This window comes from Scyliorhinus canicula, chromosome 4, assembly GCF_902713615.1.
Source record: "Scyliorhinus canicula chromosome 4, sScyCan1.1, whole genome shotgun sequence".
NCBI classification, from domain to species: domain Eukaryota; kingdom Metazoa; phylum Chordata; class Chondrichthyes; order Carcharhiniformes; family Scyliorhinidae; genus Scyliorhinus; species Scyliorhinus canicula.
In genome coordinates this window covers 4,234,336-4,250,447 of record NC_052149.1, presented here as the reverse complement: position 1 = coordinate 4,250,447, position 16,112 = coordinate 4,234,336, and the positions used below count along the sequence as shown (strand labels likewise).

General features: G+C 47.5%; 1 protein-coding gene across 1 annotated transcript in view; it reads right to left on the bottom strand.

Moving 5' to 3' along the window:
- Positions 1–15,330, bottom strand: part of acadm (acyl-CoA dehydrogenase medium chain) — a 45,711-nt gene extending 30,381 nt beyond the window's left edge. The window contains exon 1 of the mRNA XM_038793602.1: positions 15,239–15,330. Coding sequence (XP_038649530.1) covers positions 15,239–15,256 — 18 coding nt within the window. The 5' untranslated portion in view covers positions 15,257–15,330. The remainder of the gene's footprint in view (positions 1–15,238) is intronic.
- Between the last annotated feature and the right edge of the window lie 782 nt (positions 15,331–16,112).

The window sequence follows — 16,112 nt, the reverse complement described above, 5'->3', positions numbered from 1 at the left end:
GGGTTCTCGCTCAAGAGTGGAATGTCAGCAGGGTACCAGACCCGGCAAAAGGCTGAGTGAGCCCTCGCTCAGGGGTGGGAGGACACCGGTGACACAGCATCTTTGGTAAAAACGGCAGAGGGGTGAGGGTCGGCGCTGGCCGCTGCACTGCTTCTGGAGTGGTTGATGGATTTTATTGAGGAGAAATTTTCTCAACAGCGAAAGGAGATGTAGGCTGACTGGTCTGGTGTGATTGGGGGAGTAGTAACCCCTCTTTCGCAGGACGTTGGACCATGGGAGAGAAGCATTCGGAAGTGCAAGGTGCGGCGATCCAAGAGGTGGAAAGGGCGATATCTGGTCATGGTGACCGGATTGTTTTGTTGCAGGCGGAAATGGCGATGCTGAGGGAGGCTTGCAAGGTTGAGGGGGAGTTTAGGGGCAAAAAGGGAAAAATTTGACAAACTGTAGGAAATATGTTTATTTTAAGGTGTTATTTGTATTTGTTTGTGCTTGGAATAAAATGCATTTTTTTAAAAAAGGGAACATGCAGTTTTAAGTAATTTCTATATGTATTTTGGGGTATTAGGAACAAGGCACAGATTTAGGTGAGTTTAATTGTGTGTTTCTGTGTAAAAAAAACAGTTACACTTTAGTTAGATCCATGTTAAACAAAGGGTTTTTGGTTTAATTTCAACTTGTGCCTGCATTGTGATTAGAGAGTTTATAACATGAAAACAAAGAAGTGTCATGTGGGAGTACCTTTAAGAAATGGGTGTTTTTTATAGAATAACTGTAGTGGGTGTACCTTTAAGAAATGGGTGCTTATTACGGCAGTGATGTCAGAGTGTGGATGGAGCTGGGCTGTCTGTCAGCTTTTTAGTTTCACTTAGAGAAAAGCTTGAGTGTGTCTGTGTTTTTTTGGTTTCGTTTAAGTGTTGGAGCTCCAGTCAGCCGGAGGTGTATTGCTCTTCTCTCTGCCGTGTAAATTTGGTGAATTGCTCTTCTCTCTGCCGTGATCACTTGGTGAATTCAGAGTGATAACTGTTCTCAGTAGCAAATTTAAACCCGATGTGCTTCTGTTAAAAGTTTTTTTTAAAGTCTTACAGATGTTAAAAGGAAAGTAAGGATTACTTAATGTTGTATTATTTGGGGGTTGTATTTGAATTAATGGTTGTTAAGATGGTCACTATGTTTTAAAAGGGTTAACTTTAGTTTGTAGAATAAACATTGTTTTGCTTAAAAAATTACCTTTCCATTTCTGCTGTACCACACCTGTAGAGTGGGCTGTGTGCTCCCCATACCACAATCTAGTAAAAGTTGTGGGTCAGGTGAACTCCATGATACACTTTGGGGTCTCTAAAGCCTGGCCCATAACACAAGCGTTAAAGAAAGACTGGGCTGTTGCTTAGCAACCAAGGGCCACTTTAGGTTCAAAAAATCATTTTGACTTTAGTGTTAAGCTGGATCCAGTGGCAGTTGGAATGAGATATTGGAGAGGAAGCAGCTCTCACAGGAGGTATTACTGATTCAAACAAAGCTGGTAGGTAGGGCTAGTGAAGTGTTTGCATCACTACCGGAGGAGGTATCTGGGACGTACGAGGAGGTGAAAAAATCCATCTTAGGTGCATATGAACTAGTGCCTGAAGCTTACAGACAAAGGTTTAGAAATTTAAGGAAAGAATTTGGTCAAACATACACAGAGTTTGAAAGGATCAAACAGAGTAATTTTGATAGGTGGATAAGGGCTTTGAAAATAGACCAAACGTATGAAGCTCAGAGAAATGATACTTTTGGAGGAGTTTAAAAATTCAATTCCTGATGTAGTGAGAACTCATGTGGAAGAGCAGAGGGTTAAAACTGTGAGATTAGCAGCAGAAATGTGAGATGATTATGAATTATTTCATAAATCAAAGCTTGGTTTCCGACATCAGTTTCAGCCTGAGGGATAGAAACTGGAGACATGAGAAATACTCAAGTGGTAGAGGTAAAGGTGATCTGATGGGAGATAATAAGGAGTATACCTCAGATTTAAAAAGAAATCCAGGAGGGTGGAAAAGAAATGAAAAGTTTCAAATGTTTTCACTGTAATAAACTAGGCCATGTAAAGTCACAGTGTTGGTGGTTGAAGAAAAGCATTGGGAAGGCTGATGTGGTAAAACAGGATAAGACAGTGAGGTTTGTTAAAGTGGTAAAGGAAAGCCCAAGTGAAGCGAAGGAGGTGCAAAAGATTGTACAGCCTGATCAAGAGGTGATTGATAAGAAGGTGCCAGATGTATTTAAAGAATGTACTTGCGTGGGTAAAGTTTACTCATTCTCCAATTCCTGGAGATACCCAAGTCTGAGAGCACGTACGAACAGACTCAAAAACAGCTTCTTTCCCGCTGTTACCAGACTCCTAAACGACCCTCCTATGGACTGACCTGATTAATGCTACACCCCTGTATGCTTCACCCGATGCCGGTGTTTATGTAGTTTCATTGTGTACCTTGTGTTGCCCTGTTATGTATTTTCTTTTATTTTCATGTACTTAATGATTTGTTGAGCTGCTCGCAGAAAAAATACTTTTCACTGTACCTCGGTACACATGACAATAAACAAAATGAAGATACAATTCCAATTCTGTTGGTCGAGAGATCTTCAAACTAAATATATGGGAGAAAGTTAGGGTCAGGGTGGAGGAGTGGGCTTGGGTAGGGTGCCCTTTCCAAGATCGGTGCAGACTCGATGGGCCGAATGGCCTCCCTCTGCACTGTAAATTCTATAATCGATAAGTGATAAGTGTGATAAATTAGAGAGAGAAGACAAGGCAAGAGAGCAAGGTGATAATATCTAGGGCAGGAAAAGACAAACTTGAACCAAATAATTGCAAAAATAATAAAAGGACATAACCAATAATAATAATAATAATAGCTTATTGTCACAAGTAGGCTTCCAAGAAGTTACTGTGAAAAGCCCCTAGTTGCCACATTCCGGCGCCTGTTCAGGTAACCTAAGGCTCTGTATCTAACTACCCGTAACATTTAGAACAAAACAAATGAAAGTCACATGGAAATAAATATGTCTGAACATTACAGAAACATGGGGCCACAAGATGACAAGGATACCTGATATTTGGGAAAACTGAATGCTAGGAAAAGATGGAGGGATAGCTCTATTAGTTAGTTGCCAGGGGAGGAAGTGGAAGCAGATACATTCATGGCGTTCAAAAGGCATCCTGGCAAACACATGGATAGGATGGGTTTCGGGGAATAAGGCACAAGGAAGTGCTGAGGGTTTTGGCCAAGGTTGGTATGATGAACGGTACAGGCTTGGCAGGCCGAAGGGCCTGTTTCAGTGCTGTATTCTTTGTAACAGTGATCTTAACATGTTGAAATTTTGCATTTAGTTAGAGGGTGAGAAGAGCTTGTTTGAGACTAGTGTTTCAAACTTAAATAATGATAAGGATATGAAGACACAGCTGGCTCAAGTGAACTGGGAAATTAGGTTAAGGGATAGATCAGAATCAGTGCATGGCAGATATTTAAGGAGATATTTCATAACACTCAACAAAGATACATTCCGGTGAGAAAGAAAAACTAGGGGAAGGATTCACCAATCATGGCTAACTAAGAAAATTAGAGCGAGTATCAAATTAAAAGAAAAAAAGTGTACCATTAAGTCAAGATTAGTGGCTGGGCAGAAGGCTGGGCAGAGTATAAAAAACAGCAAGCATCAGTCATAGGGAAAATGCTGGAATCTATTATTGAGGTTATAGCTGGGTACCTGGAAAATCTCAAAGCCATCAGGAAGAGTCAGTGCGGTTTGGTGAAAGGGAAATCATGTTTGAGTGATTTATTGGAGTTCTTTGTGGAAGTAAGAAGCAACCAGGATAAAGGGGAATCTGTGGAAGAACTGCACTTAAATTTCCAGAAGGTATTTGACAAGGTGCCACATCAACAGGTTACTACACAAAGCGAGATCTCATGGTGCAGGGGTAACATGTGAGCATGGACAAAGGACTGATTACTTTACTGGATACTGAGTCAGCAGAAATTGGTCATCTGTGGGTTGGCAGATGTAGTGAGGGGGTGTCACAAGGATCAGTGCCGAGGCTTCAAATATTTATAATCTACATCAATAATTTGGATAAAGGGACCAAATGTACAGTTTTACATTTGCTGATGACACAAAGAGGGATAGGAAAGAAAGTTATGAAGAGGATGTAGGCGGTTTGCAAAGCGGAAGATAGGTTACGTTCGTGGGCAAGAAATTGACAGATGGGAGGCTGAATGTGGGAAAATGTAAACTTGTCCACTTTGGCAGGAAGAAAAGAAGGTCCGTGTATTATTTCAATGGAGGCAGAATGCAGAACTCTGTGGTAGATGGCTCCAGGTGTCTGGTACATGAATCACAACTATGCAGATACAGCAGGGCGAATGGAATGCTAGTGTTTATTGCAAGGGAAATGCTATAGCTGGACAGGAGATTGGTGAGACCATATCTGGATACTGTGTGCAATTTTGGTCTCCTCATTTAAGAAAGGATAATTGCATTAGCAGCTCAGAAAAGATTGATTCAACTGATTAGATAAGTCCTTCATCATCCCAGGTATGGGACAAGTTTGGACAGTTTGGGCCTGTAATGATTGGAGTTTAGAAGACTGAGAGTTGATCTAATAGAAAGATATAAGATCCTGGGACTTCCGGTGGTGGCTATGAGGGAGTAAATCGCACATTTAGTGGCTCCTGCTTGGGTCAGACTTTTGGACCTTTTCCCCCGATTTTCTACCGGACTTGAATTGAAAAACTGGTGATAGAGGCAATTGTGTATCGAATTCACACATCGGTGCATGGAGAGAAGGACTAGAAGTGCTCGTAAAGGCAGAAACAGAAAGACAGAGAAGGCTTGGGCTGAAGCTGCAGCGGCAGACAGCATGGCGGAGGACCGGACCTCTGGCTTGTCGACCCAGCGGTCAACAGAGCAGCTGATGCAAGTTATTCAGGAAGGCTTCGCTAAGCAGAAACGGGACTGCTTGGACCCCATAAAAGAGTCGATTGAGTGGCTGGAGCTTAGACTGGATGCCCAAGATGGGGCGACCCAGAAGGTAGAGACAGCGCTGGCTGAGCAGGAGGAACATCAAACTGCGGTGGAGTTGGAGGTGGGGATGCTGAGAGCCCAGCAGAAGCTGCTCCTGGAGAAGGTGGAGGACCTAGAGAATAGGTCCCGCCAGCAGAACTCGAGAATCGTTGGGTTCCCGGAGGCGTCCGAAGGAGCGGACGCTGGGGCACATGCAGACATGTTTGAGAAGCTGCTGGGGTATGGGGCATTCTCTCGACCATTGGATGGAAAGGGCTCACAGAGGAAGCCGCGAGTGGGAGACCCCCCCCCCCCTCGGGCAATGGTGGTGAGATTCCACAGGTACTTGGATAAGGAACACATTCTACAGTGGGCCAAGCAGACACTGAGCTGTAAGTGGGACAACAGTATCCTGCGGGTCTACCAAGACCTGAGTGCGGAGGTGGCCAGGAGAAGAAGAGGCTTCAACCAGATCAGGTCGATCCTTTTTAAGAAAAAGGTGAAGTTCGGGCTGCTGTATCTGGCCCGTCTCTGGGTCACATACGAGGAACAGCACTTTTATTTCGAGTCGCTTGAGAACGCGCTGGACTACATGAAAAGGGAAGGACGGTTGGTGGACTGAGAACTTTTGAACATTGCTGCAACGTTCATGTTTTCCTTTTGTTTTTTTTCCAAAAAGTTCCTTGTTTTTCGTATTGTGGAAGCTGTTTGTAATGCCTTCTGTATTGAGTTGGGACCAGTGGCAGAGCTGAGTGAGTTAAGGTTTCCATTTGCACTGCTGGGGGATGGAGGTGGACTTGTTTAAATTTTGGTCTTTTTCTGTCGGGCAATTGTGCTGGGATTGTTTGTTATTGGAGTATGTATGTATGAGCGGGGGGTGGGGGTGGGGGGAGGGGGGGGGGTGGACAATAGGTGGGAGACTTTCCGGCACCAGGGATGGGGCCACCAAGCTAGCTGGGCGGGCTAGCTCATGGAAGCGCAGTGTGGGGTGCGCATATGTTTGGATTATTAAAGGGGTTGAGTTACAGTGTGTTGTTACTGGGGGGGGGGGGGATGTTCTGCTGACGAGGGAGAGACTTGTGCAAAGGAAAAGAGAGGAGGTTGGGGGCGGAGGCTGCCTGGGGGTGAGCCAGAAGAGGCGCAGAGCTTGGGCTGGAGGCGGGCCCAAAAAAGGGGATGGCTGGGGAGGGGGGTGGGGGGAATGAGCCCCCCAACTAGGCTGATCACCTGGAATGTTTGAGGGTTAAATGGGCCGGTCAAGAGGGCACGCGTGTTTGCGGATCTGAGGGGACTGAAGGCGGACGTGGTTATGTTGCACTTTACGCACCTGAGAGTAGCTGACCAGATTAGATTAAGGAAAGGCTGGGTCAGTCAGGTCTTTCACTCAGATTCAAAGACTAGAGGGGTCGCAATCTGATCAATAAGCGTGTGATGTTTGAGGCAGGTAGAATAGTCTCGGATATGGGAGGTCGGTACATTATGGTCAATGGGAAGCTAGAGGGGGTGCAGGTGGTATTAGTAAATGTGTATGCGCCAAATTGGGATGATGTGGAGTTTATAAAGAGGATGCTGGGGAAGATACCGGACCTGGACTCGCACAGGTTGGTCATGGGAGGGGACTTCAATACAGTTATTGACCCTGGCTTGGACCGGGGGGGGGGGGGGGGGGGGGGGGGGGGGGGGTGTCCATGGAGATTTGGGCAGCAGAGGGTGAAGGAGTTCTCCTTCTACTCACACGTGCATAAAGTGTATTCCCGGATTGATTTCTTAATTTTGAGCAAGCCTTACTGGCAGGGGTGGTAGACACGGGGTACTCGGCGATCACAATCTCAGACCGTGCTCCGCACTGGGTTGACCTGCAGGTAAGTAAAGACAGTAACCAACGCCCGCACTGGAGGTTAGATTGGGACTTTTGGCTGACGAAGGGGTGTGCGAGCTGCTGAGGAAATATATTCAGAAGTACCTGCAAGTCAACGACACGGGGGGAATTTCAGCAGCAATGGTCTGGGAAGCACTGAAGGCGGTGGTCAGAGGGGAGCTGATCTCGATACGGGCCCAGAGGGAGAAGGTGGACAGGGCAGAGACGAACCGACTGGTAAAGGAGATACTACAGATCGATAGGAGGTATACGGAGACCCCAGAGGCAGGGCTTTTAAGGGAACGGCAGAGGCTACAGGCGGAGTTCGGCTTGTTAACCACAGGGAGGGCGGTGGAGCAGCTGAGAAAGGCAAGGAGGGCTATTTATGAGCATGGAGAGAAGGCCAGCAGAATGCTTGCACAGCAGCTTAGAAAGAGGGAGGCAGCCAGGGAGATAGGGAAAGTAAAGAACGGAGATGGAAACCTGGTTGGTGATTCAGTAGGGGTGAATAAGGCATTTAGGGATTTCTACAGTAAGCTGTATGGGGCGGGACACCCAACAGGGCCGGAGGAGATGAGGCACTTCTTAGGGGGGGCTGAATTTCCCAAAGATGGACGGGGAGCTGGTAGAAGGGTTGGGGGCCCAATTGGGTTGGAAGAGATAGTGGAGAGTCCGAAGGCCAGGCAGTCGGGTAAAGCCCTGGGGTCAGACAGGTAAAAGGTTCTCTGGGATATTGGGACCGATGTTGATGAGGACATTCAATGAGGCAAGAGAGAAAGGGGTGCAGCCCCGACGGTGTCACAGGCCACGATTTTGCTGATCCTGAAGCAGAACAAGAACCCGGAGCTGTGTGGGTCCAACAGGCCGATAACCTTGTTGAATGTGGACACTAAACTGCTGGCCAAACTTTTGTCCTCCAGGATTGACGATTGCGTTCAGGAGGTTATTGGGGAGGACCAGACGGGGTTTGTTAAGGGTAGGCAGTTGGTGGCCAATATAAGAAGGCTATTAAACATGATCATGATGCCCCCGGAAGGTAGGGAGGTGGAGGTAGTGGTCGCAATAGACACAAGAGGCTTTTGATAGAGTAGAATGGGAATATCTGTGGGAGGTACTGGGACGGTTCGGATTTGGGCGGGGCTTTATTGACTGCGTCAGGTTGCTGTATCAGGCTCCTGTGGCAAGCGTACGGAAGAATAGGACAACATCGGACTACTTTAGACTGCACCGGGGGACGAGACAGAGATGTCCCCTCTCCCCACTGTTGTGCGCGCTAGCTATAGAGCCGCTGGCATTTGCTCGGAGAGCCTCAAGGGGCTGGTCCGGGGGTGGGGGAACATAGAGTCTCGCTCTATGCAGACGACCTGCTTCTGTATGTATTGGACCGAATAGAGGGGATGGAAGAAATCATGAGGATTCTAGGGGAATTTGGCCAGTTTTCGGGGTATCGGCTAAATATGGAGAAAAGTGAGATGTTTGCGGTCCAGGCGAGGCGACAGGAGAGGCGATTGGGGGAGCTACCGTTTAGATTAGTAGGGAGAAGCTTTAGGTACCTAGGCACTCAAGTGGCGTGGGAATGGGACCGGCTGCATAAATTAAATCTGGCCCGGCTCGTAGACCAAATGAAGAACGATTTTCAGAAATGGGACGCGCTCCCATTGTCGCTAGCTGGGAGGGTGCAGACGGTGAAGATGGCGGTCCTCCCGAGATTTCTGTTTGTATTTCAGTGTCTCCCCATTTTTGTTCCGCGGTCCTTTTTTAAACGGGTCAACAAAGTGATCACTGGCTTCGTCAGGGCGGGCAAGACCCTGCGGGTAAGGAAGGTAATGCTTGAGCTGAGTCGGGGGGAGGGCGGGCTGGCTGCCAAATTTTAGTAACTATTACTGGGCGGCGAATATAGTCATGATCAGGAAGTAGATGGTGGGATGGGGTCGGCATGGGATGGAGGCGGCTTCATGCAAGGGCACCAGTCTGGGGGCGTTGGTAACGGCGCCTCTGCCATTCCCGCCGGCACGGCACACACCAGCCCCGTGGTGCTGGCAGCCCTGAGAGTCTGGCGGCAATGGAGGAGACATGTGGGAGCAGATGGAGCATCGGTCTAGTCCCCAATTTGTAATAATCACTGGTTTGCCCCGGGAAGTATGGATGGGGGTTTCCGGATATGGCAGAGAGTAGGGAAAGGGAGGATTGGGGATATGTTTGTAGAGGGGAGCTTTCCGAGTATGAGGGCGCTGGAGGAGAAATTTGGGTTGGCGAGGGGAAACAAATTCAGATGTCTGCACGCGCGGGACTTCCTACGCAGACAGGAGTCAACCTTCCCGCTCCTACCACTAAGGGGGATTCAGGACAGGGTAGTTTCCAGAGGGTGGGTGGGGGAGGGGAGCGTCTCCAACATTTAGAAGGAACTTATGGGGTCAGAGGAGATGCAGACCGAGGAGCTGAAGTGCAAGTGGGAGGAGGAGCTGGGAGGAGAGATAGAGGATGGTCTATAAGATGACGCGTTAAGTCGAGTCAACGCATCCGCAACCTGTGCCAGGCTCAGCCTGATCCAATTTAAGGTTGTTCATCGGGCTCACATGACAGTGGCCCGGATGAGTAGATTCTTTGGGGTGGAAGACAGGTGTGCAAAATGTGCGGGGGACCAGCGAACCATGTCCACATGCTCTGGACATGTCTGAAGCTTAGGGGATTTTGGCAGGGGTTTGCCATGTCCATGGTGTTAAAAACAAGGGTGGCGCGGAGTCCAGAGGTGGCGATTTTCAGGGTGTCGGAAGACCCGGGAATCCAAGAGGAGAAAGAGGCAGACGTTCTGGCCTTTGCTTCCCTGGTAGCCCGGAGACGGATACTATTAGCTTGGAGGGACTCAAAGCCCCCGAAGTCGGAGACCTGGCTATTGGGCATGGCTAGCTTTCTCTGTTTGGAGAAAATCAAGTTTGCCTTGAGAGGGTCAATGTTAGGGTTCGCCCGGAGGTGGCAGCCGTTCGTCGACTTCTTTGCAGAAAATTAATCGTCAGCGGGGGGGGGGGGGGGGGGTTAGTTTAGTTTTGTTTAGAGTCGGGGGTTAATAAAGGTGGGGCCTGTAAGGGATGGAGACGGCTTTTGCACTAAGTTTATAGATTCACATACATTGTTTATTGTGTTGTTGTAATATCAAAAATACCTCAATAAAATGCTTATTTTAAAAAAAAGATATAAGATGCTGACAGGGTGGATGCTGAAAGGATGTGTCCCCTTGTGGGAGAAAATAGAACGAGGGGATACACTTCACCAATAAAGGGTCACCAGGTTAAGGCGCAGAAATGGAGAAACCTTTTCTCTGAGAAGCAGGGTCTCTGAATATTTCGAAGGCAGAGGTACATAGACTCTTCAATAACAAGAGGATCAATGGGTTTGATCACCTTAAATAAAATGATTGATCATAGATCATAGAATTTACAGTGCAGGCCATTCGGCCCATCGAGTCTGCACCAGCTCTTGGAAAGAGCACCCTACTCACAAGGTCAACACCTCCACCCTATCCCCATAACCCAGTAACCCCCACCCAACACTAAGGGCAATTTATCATGGCCAATCCACCTAACCTGCACATCTTTGGACTGTGGGAGGAAACCCACGCACATACGGGGAGGATGTGCAGACTCCACACAGTGACCCAAGCCGGAATCAAACCTGGGACCCTGGAGCTGTGATGCAATTGTGCTATCCACAATGCTACCGTGCTGTCCCTTGATGGATCTCACTGCTAACATGTGACATCCTGCTGTAGACAAATAGCAAACTAACATATAATCTATTATACAGGAATTTCTATATTGTCACAAGTAGGCTTACATTAACACCGCAATGAAGTTACTGGGAAAAGCCTCCTAGTTGCCACATTCCGGCACCTGTTTGGGTACACAGAGGGAGAATTTAGAATGTCCAATTCACCTAGCAGCACGTCTTTTGGGACTTGTGGGAGGAAACCGGAGCACCCGGAGGAAACTCACGCAGACACAGGGAGAACGTGCAGACTCTGCACAGAGCGAAGACAATTACAGTGGCCACTTATTGCGTGACTGAGATCTGTAATCTGAGCCTATTTTGAACCTTACCCTATATGATTCAGCAGTCTGCCACATGGTGTGTTTACATACTGGCCTTTGGTATTTTGGAGAACTGTACAATTTCCTGTTCAAGTGTTTTGATGAGGTAAAGCCAAGTTCGATAACAATCACTGATACGGTTTAAAACCAACATGGTTTAAGGACTTGCATTGGCAGAGCAGCAATCGCTGCTGCAATATAGAAAACACTGCAGCAAATTTGAGCACAGTGAGCTCCCATAAAGAGGAATGTAATAAACGATCAGATCAGGCCAAGGATAAATATTGGCCCCAAGACATTACTCCTCTTCAAAATAGTGCATGGGATTATTTAAATGCACCCAGGGAGGATTGAGCTCCTGTTAAATATCTCCACCTTAGATAGCACTTCAGCTAGTGTGCCACTCCCTCACTACTGCCCCTCCAAATAACGTAATCCACTTTTACTGAAGTAACAACATTTTTTCCTGGATTACCTTTTCTATAATCATTCCCACCACTGAGGTTAAACTGACTGGTCTGCAGTTTCAGAGCCTATCCATACACCCTTTTCCGAGAAAGGTGCAATATTTGCAATTCTCTAGTCCTCCAGCACCAACTCGGTTTGTAAACAGGAATGGAAGATTATGGCCAGTACATCCACTGTTTCCACTCTTACTTGGAGTGACCTGCAGTGTCCAAAGTTGCATTGCACCGTACCTTATCAGCTATGAGTACAAACATCATACCCAATGTCTCATCAATGTTTAGCCCGTCTCAATTACTTTCTCCAAAACAGATTGGAAATTTCCATTTTGTAGACAGATGTAGTCACAATTTAATACCTCAGCCATGCCCTCTGCTTCCATTTCCTTTTTGATCTTGGCCCCACTCCTCCTTTTACCACACTTTCACTATTCATGCGGCTGTAGGCGGCTTTAGGTTTGCCTTTTCCATTAGCTGCCAGTTTCTTTTCATACTCCCTTACGTCTTTTTTAATCTCCAATTTGAATCATTTAGATTGAGCCTGTTTTTCATTTGTATCAACGATGTCTCCTTTTTCTAAGGACTGAAACTCTCTAGTTGCAGAAACCTCTCCTGAAGACACTCGAGAAGCCGCTGCCCCCCTCTGCATATTGACACAGCATATTGAAGTTCTCCTCAAAGCCAACCACCATTGTGTATTTACATTGTGTATCTATTATATGTCCTATGTTTTTTCATGTATGGAACAATCTGTTGGGACTGTACACAGAACAATACTTTTCACTGTACCTCGGTGCACATGATAATAAATTAAATCCACATAATTGGAATTATATGCTGTTCCTTCACTGTCACTGGGTCAAAATCTTGGAATTCCTCCCCAACAGCATAGTGGGTGTAGCTACAACAAGTAGATTACAGCAGGTCAAGGTGTGACACCAGCACCTTTCCAAGGGCACCTGGGGATGGGTAACGAATACTAACCGGACGAGCAAAGACCATAAATAATGAATTTAAAAAATCATTATACTATTCCTATCCCAGTCTCTCCAAGGATTATTAACCCCTATTATAACTATCCTAGTCCGTATCGGGATAATTAACCCCCATTATAACTCTTATCCCAGTCTGTATCAGGATAATTATCCCCCGTTATAACTCTTATCCCCGTCAGTATCAGGATAATTAACCCCCATTCTAACTCTTATCCCACTCTGTATCGGGATAATTAACCCCCATTATAACTATCCCAGTCCGAATCAGGATAATTAACCCCATCATAACTCTATCCCAGTCGTTATCAGGATAATTAACCCCCATTATAACTCTAACCCAGTCTGCATCAGGATAATTAACCCCCCATTATAACTCTACCCCAGTCTGTATCAGGATAATTAACCCCCATTATAACTATCCCAGTCCGAATCAGGATAATTAACCCCCATTATAACTCTATCTCAGTCTGTATCAGGATAATTTTTTTATTTTTTTTTGATTAAATTTAGATTACCCAATTATTTTTTCCAATTAAGGGGCAATTTAGCATGGCCAATCCACCTACTCTGCACATTTTTGGGTTGTGGGGGTGAAACCCACGCAGACACGGGGAGAATATGCAAACTCCACACGGACAGTGACCCAGAGCCGGGATCGAACCTGGGACCTCAGCGCCGTGAGGCGGTTGTGCTAACCACTAGGCCACCGTGCTGCCCTTGTATCAGGATAATTAACCCCCATTATAACTCTAACCCAGTCTGTATCAGGATAATTAACCCCCCATTATAACTCTATCCCAGTCTGTATCAGGATAATTAACCCCCATTATAACTATCCCAGTCTGTATCAGGATAATTAACCCCCATTATAACTCTAACCCAGTCTGTATCAGGATAATTAACCCCCATTATAACTCCATCCCAGTCTGTATCAGGGTAATTAACCCCCATTATAACTCTATCCCAGTCTGTATCAGGATAACTAACCCCCATTATAACTCTAACCCAGTCTGCATCAGGATAATTAACCCCCCATTATAACTCTATCCCAGTCTGTATCAGGATAATTAACCCCCATTATAACTATCCCAGTCTGTTTCAGGATAATTAACCCCCATTATAACTCTATCCCAGTCTGTATCAGGATAATTAACCCCAGTATAACCTAACCCAGTCTGTATCAGGATAATTAACCCCCATTATAACTCTACCCCAGTCTGTATCAGGATAATTAACCCCCATTATAACTCTACCCCAGTCTGTATCAGGATAATTAACCCCCATTATAACTCTATCCCAGTCTGTATCAGGATAATTAACCCCCATTATAACTACCCCAGTCTGTATCAGGATAATTAACCCCCATTATAACTCTAACCCAGTCTGTATCAGGATAATTAACCCCCATTATAACTCTAACCCAGTCTGTATCAGGATAATTAACCCCCATTATAACTCTATCCCAGTCTGTATCAGGATAATTAACCCCCATTATAACTATCCCAGTCTGTATCAGGATAATTAACCCCCATTATAACTCTACCCGTCTGTATCAGGATAATTAACCCCCATTATAACTATCCCAGTCTGTATCAGGATAATTAACCCCCAGTATAACTCTAACCCAGTCTATCAGGATAATTAACCCCCAGTATAACTCTAACCCAGTCTGTATCAGGATAATTAACCCCCAGTATAACTCTAACCCAGTCTGTATCAGGATAATTAACCCCCAGTATAACTCTAACCCAGTCTGTATCAGGATAATTAACCCCCATTATAACTCTACCCGTCTGTATCAGGATAATTAACCCCCATTATAACTCTATCCCAGTCTGTATCAGGATAATTAACCCCCATTATAACTCTACCCCAGTCTGTATCAGGATAATTAACCCCAGTATAACTCTAACCCAGTCTGTATCAGGATAATTAACCCCCATTATAACTCTATCCCAGTCTGTATCAGGATAATTAACCCCCATTATAACTCTATCCCAGTCTGTATCAGGATAACTAACCCCCATTATAACTCTACCCCAGTCTGTATCAGGATAATTAACCCCCATTATAACTATCCCAGTCTGTATCAGGATAATTAACCCCCAGTATAACTCTAACCCAGTCTGTATCAAGATAATTAACCCCCATTATAACTCGATCCCAGTCTGTATCAGGATAATTAACCCCCGTTATAACTCTAACCCAGTCTGTATCAGGATAATTAACCCCCATTATAACTCTACCCCAGTCTGTATCAGGATAATTAACCCCCATTATAACTCTACCCCAGTCTGTATCAGGATAATTAACCCCCATTATAACTCTACCCCAGTCTGTATCAGGATAATTAACCCCCATTATAACTATCCCAGTCTGTATCAGGATAATTAACCCCCATTATAACTCTATCCCAGTCTGTATCAGGATAATTAACCCCCATTATAACTCTAACCCAGTCTGTATCAGGATAATTAACCCCCCATTATAACTCTACCCCAGTCTGTATCAGGATAATTAACCCCCCATTATAACTCTATCCCAGTCTGTATCAGGGTAATTAACCCCCAGTATAACTCTAACCCAGTCTGTATCAGGATAATTAACCCCCAGTATAACTCTATCCCAGTCTGTATCAGGATAATTATCCACCGTTATAACTCTATCCCAAAACCTGTCCGTTTCTATCCCCGTCCCAGCTGCTGGCCTCACAGCTGCCGGACTCTGGCCGGGAAAGTGAACCCACAGTGCGGGTTCAGGGATCGGACACCCCGAGGCCGCTGCTTCCCGCGCGCTGCTCACCTCAACCCGGAGCCACATCACCGCGACCACAGCCCGACAGTCAGGAGCCAGCACGCAGGCGCACACGCAGCCCCGCCCCCTCACACAGCAGACCGTCCAACTGACCCACCGGCCCCGCCCCCTCATCCACCGGCCCCGGCCCCGGCCCCGCCCCCTCATCCACCGGCCCCGCCCCCTCACACAGCAGACCGTCCAACTGACCCACCGGCCCCGCCCCCTCATCCACCGGCCACGCCCCCTCATCCACCGGCCCCTCCCCCGTCACCCACCGACCCCGCCCTTCACCCACCGGCCCCGCCCTTCACCCACCGGCCCCGCCCCCTCAAACTCCGGCCCCGCCCCCTCAAACTCCGGCCCCGCTCCGTCACCAAGCAGACCGTCCAACTGACCCACCGGCCCCGCCCCGTCACCCACCGGCCCCGCCACCAAGCAGACCGTCCCACTGGCCCCGCCCCTCACCCACCGACCCCGCCCCGTCACCAAGCAGACCGTCCAACTGACCCACTGGCCCCGCCCCTCACCCACCGACCCCGCCCTTCACCCAACGGACCCGCCCCCTCACCCAGCGGCCCCGCCCCCTCACCCAGCCGTCCAACTGACACACAGGCCCATCCCACTCACCCACCGGCCCCGCCCCTTCACCTACTGGTCCCACCCCATCACACACCCACCCCGCCCCCTCACTCACCGGCCCCGCCCCCTCACTCACCGACACCGCCCCCTCACCAAGAAGACCTTCCAACTGACCCACCGGCCCCGCCCCCACACCAAGCAGACCGTCCAACTGACACACAGGCCCCGCCCCCTCACCCACAGGCCCCGCCCCCTCACTCCCCGGCCCCGCCCCCACACCCAGCTGACCGTCCAACTGACA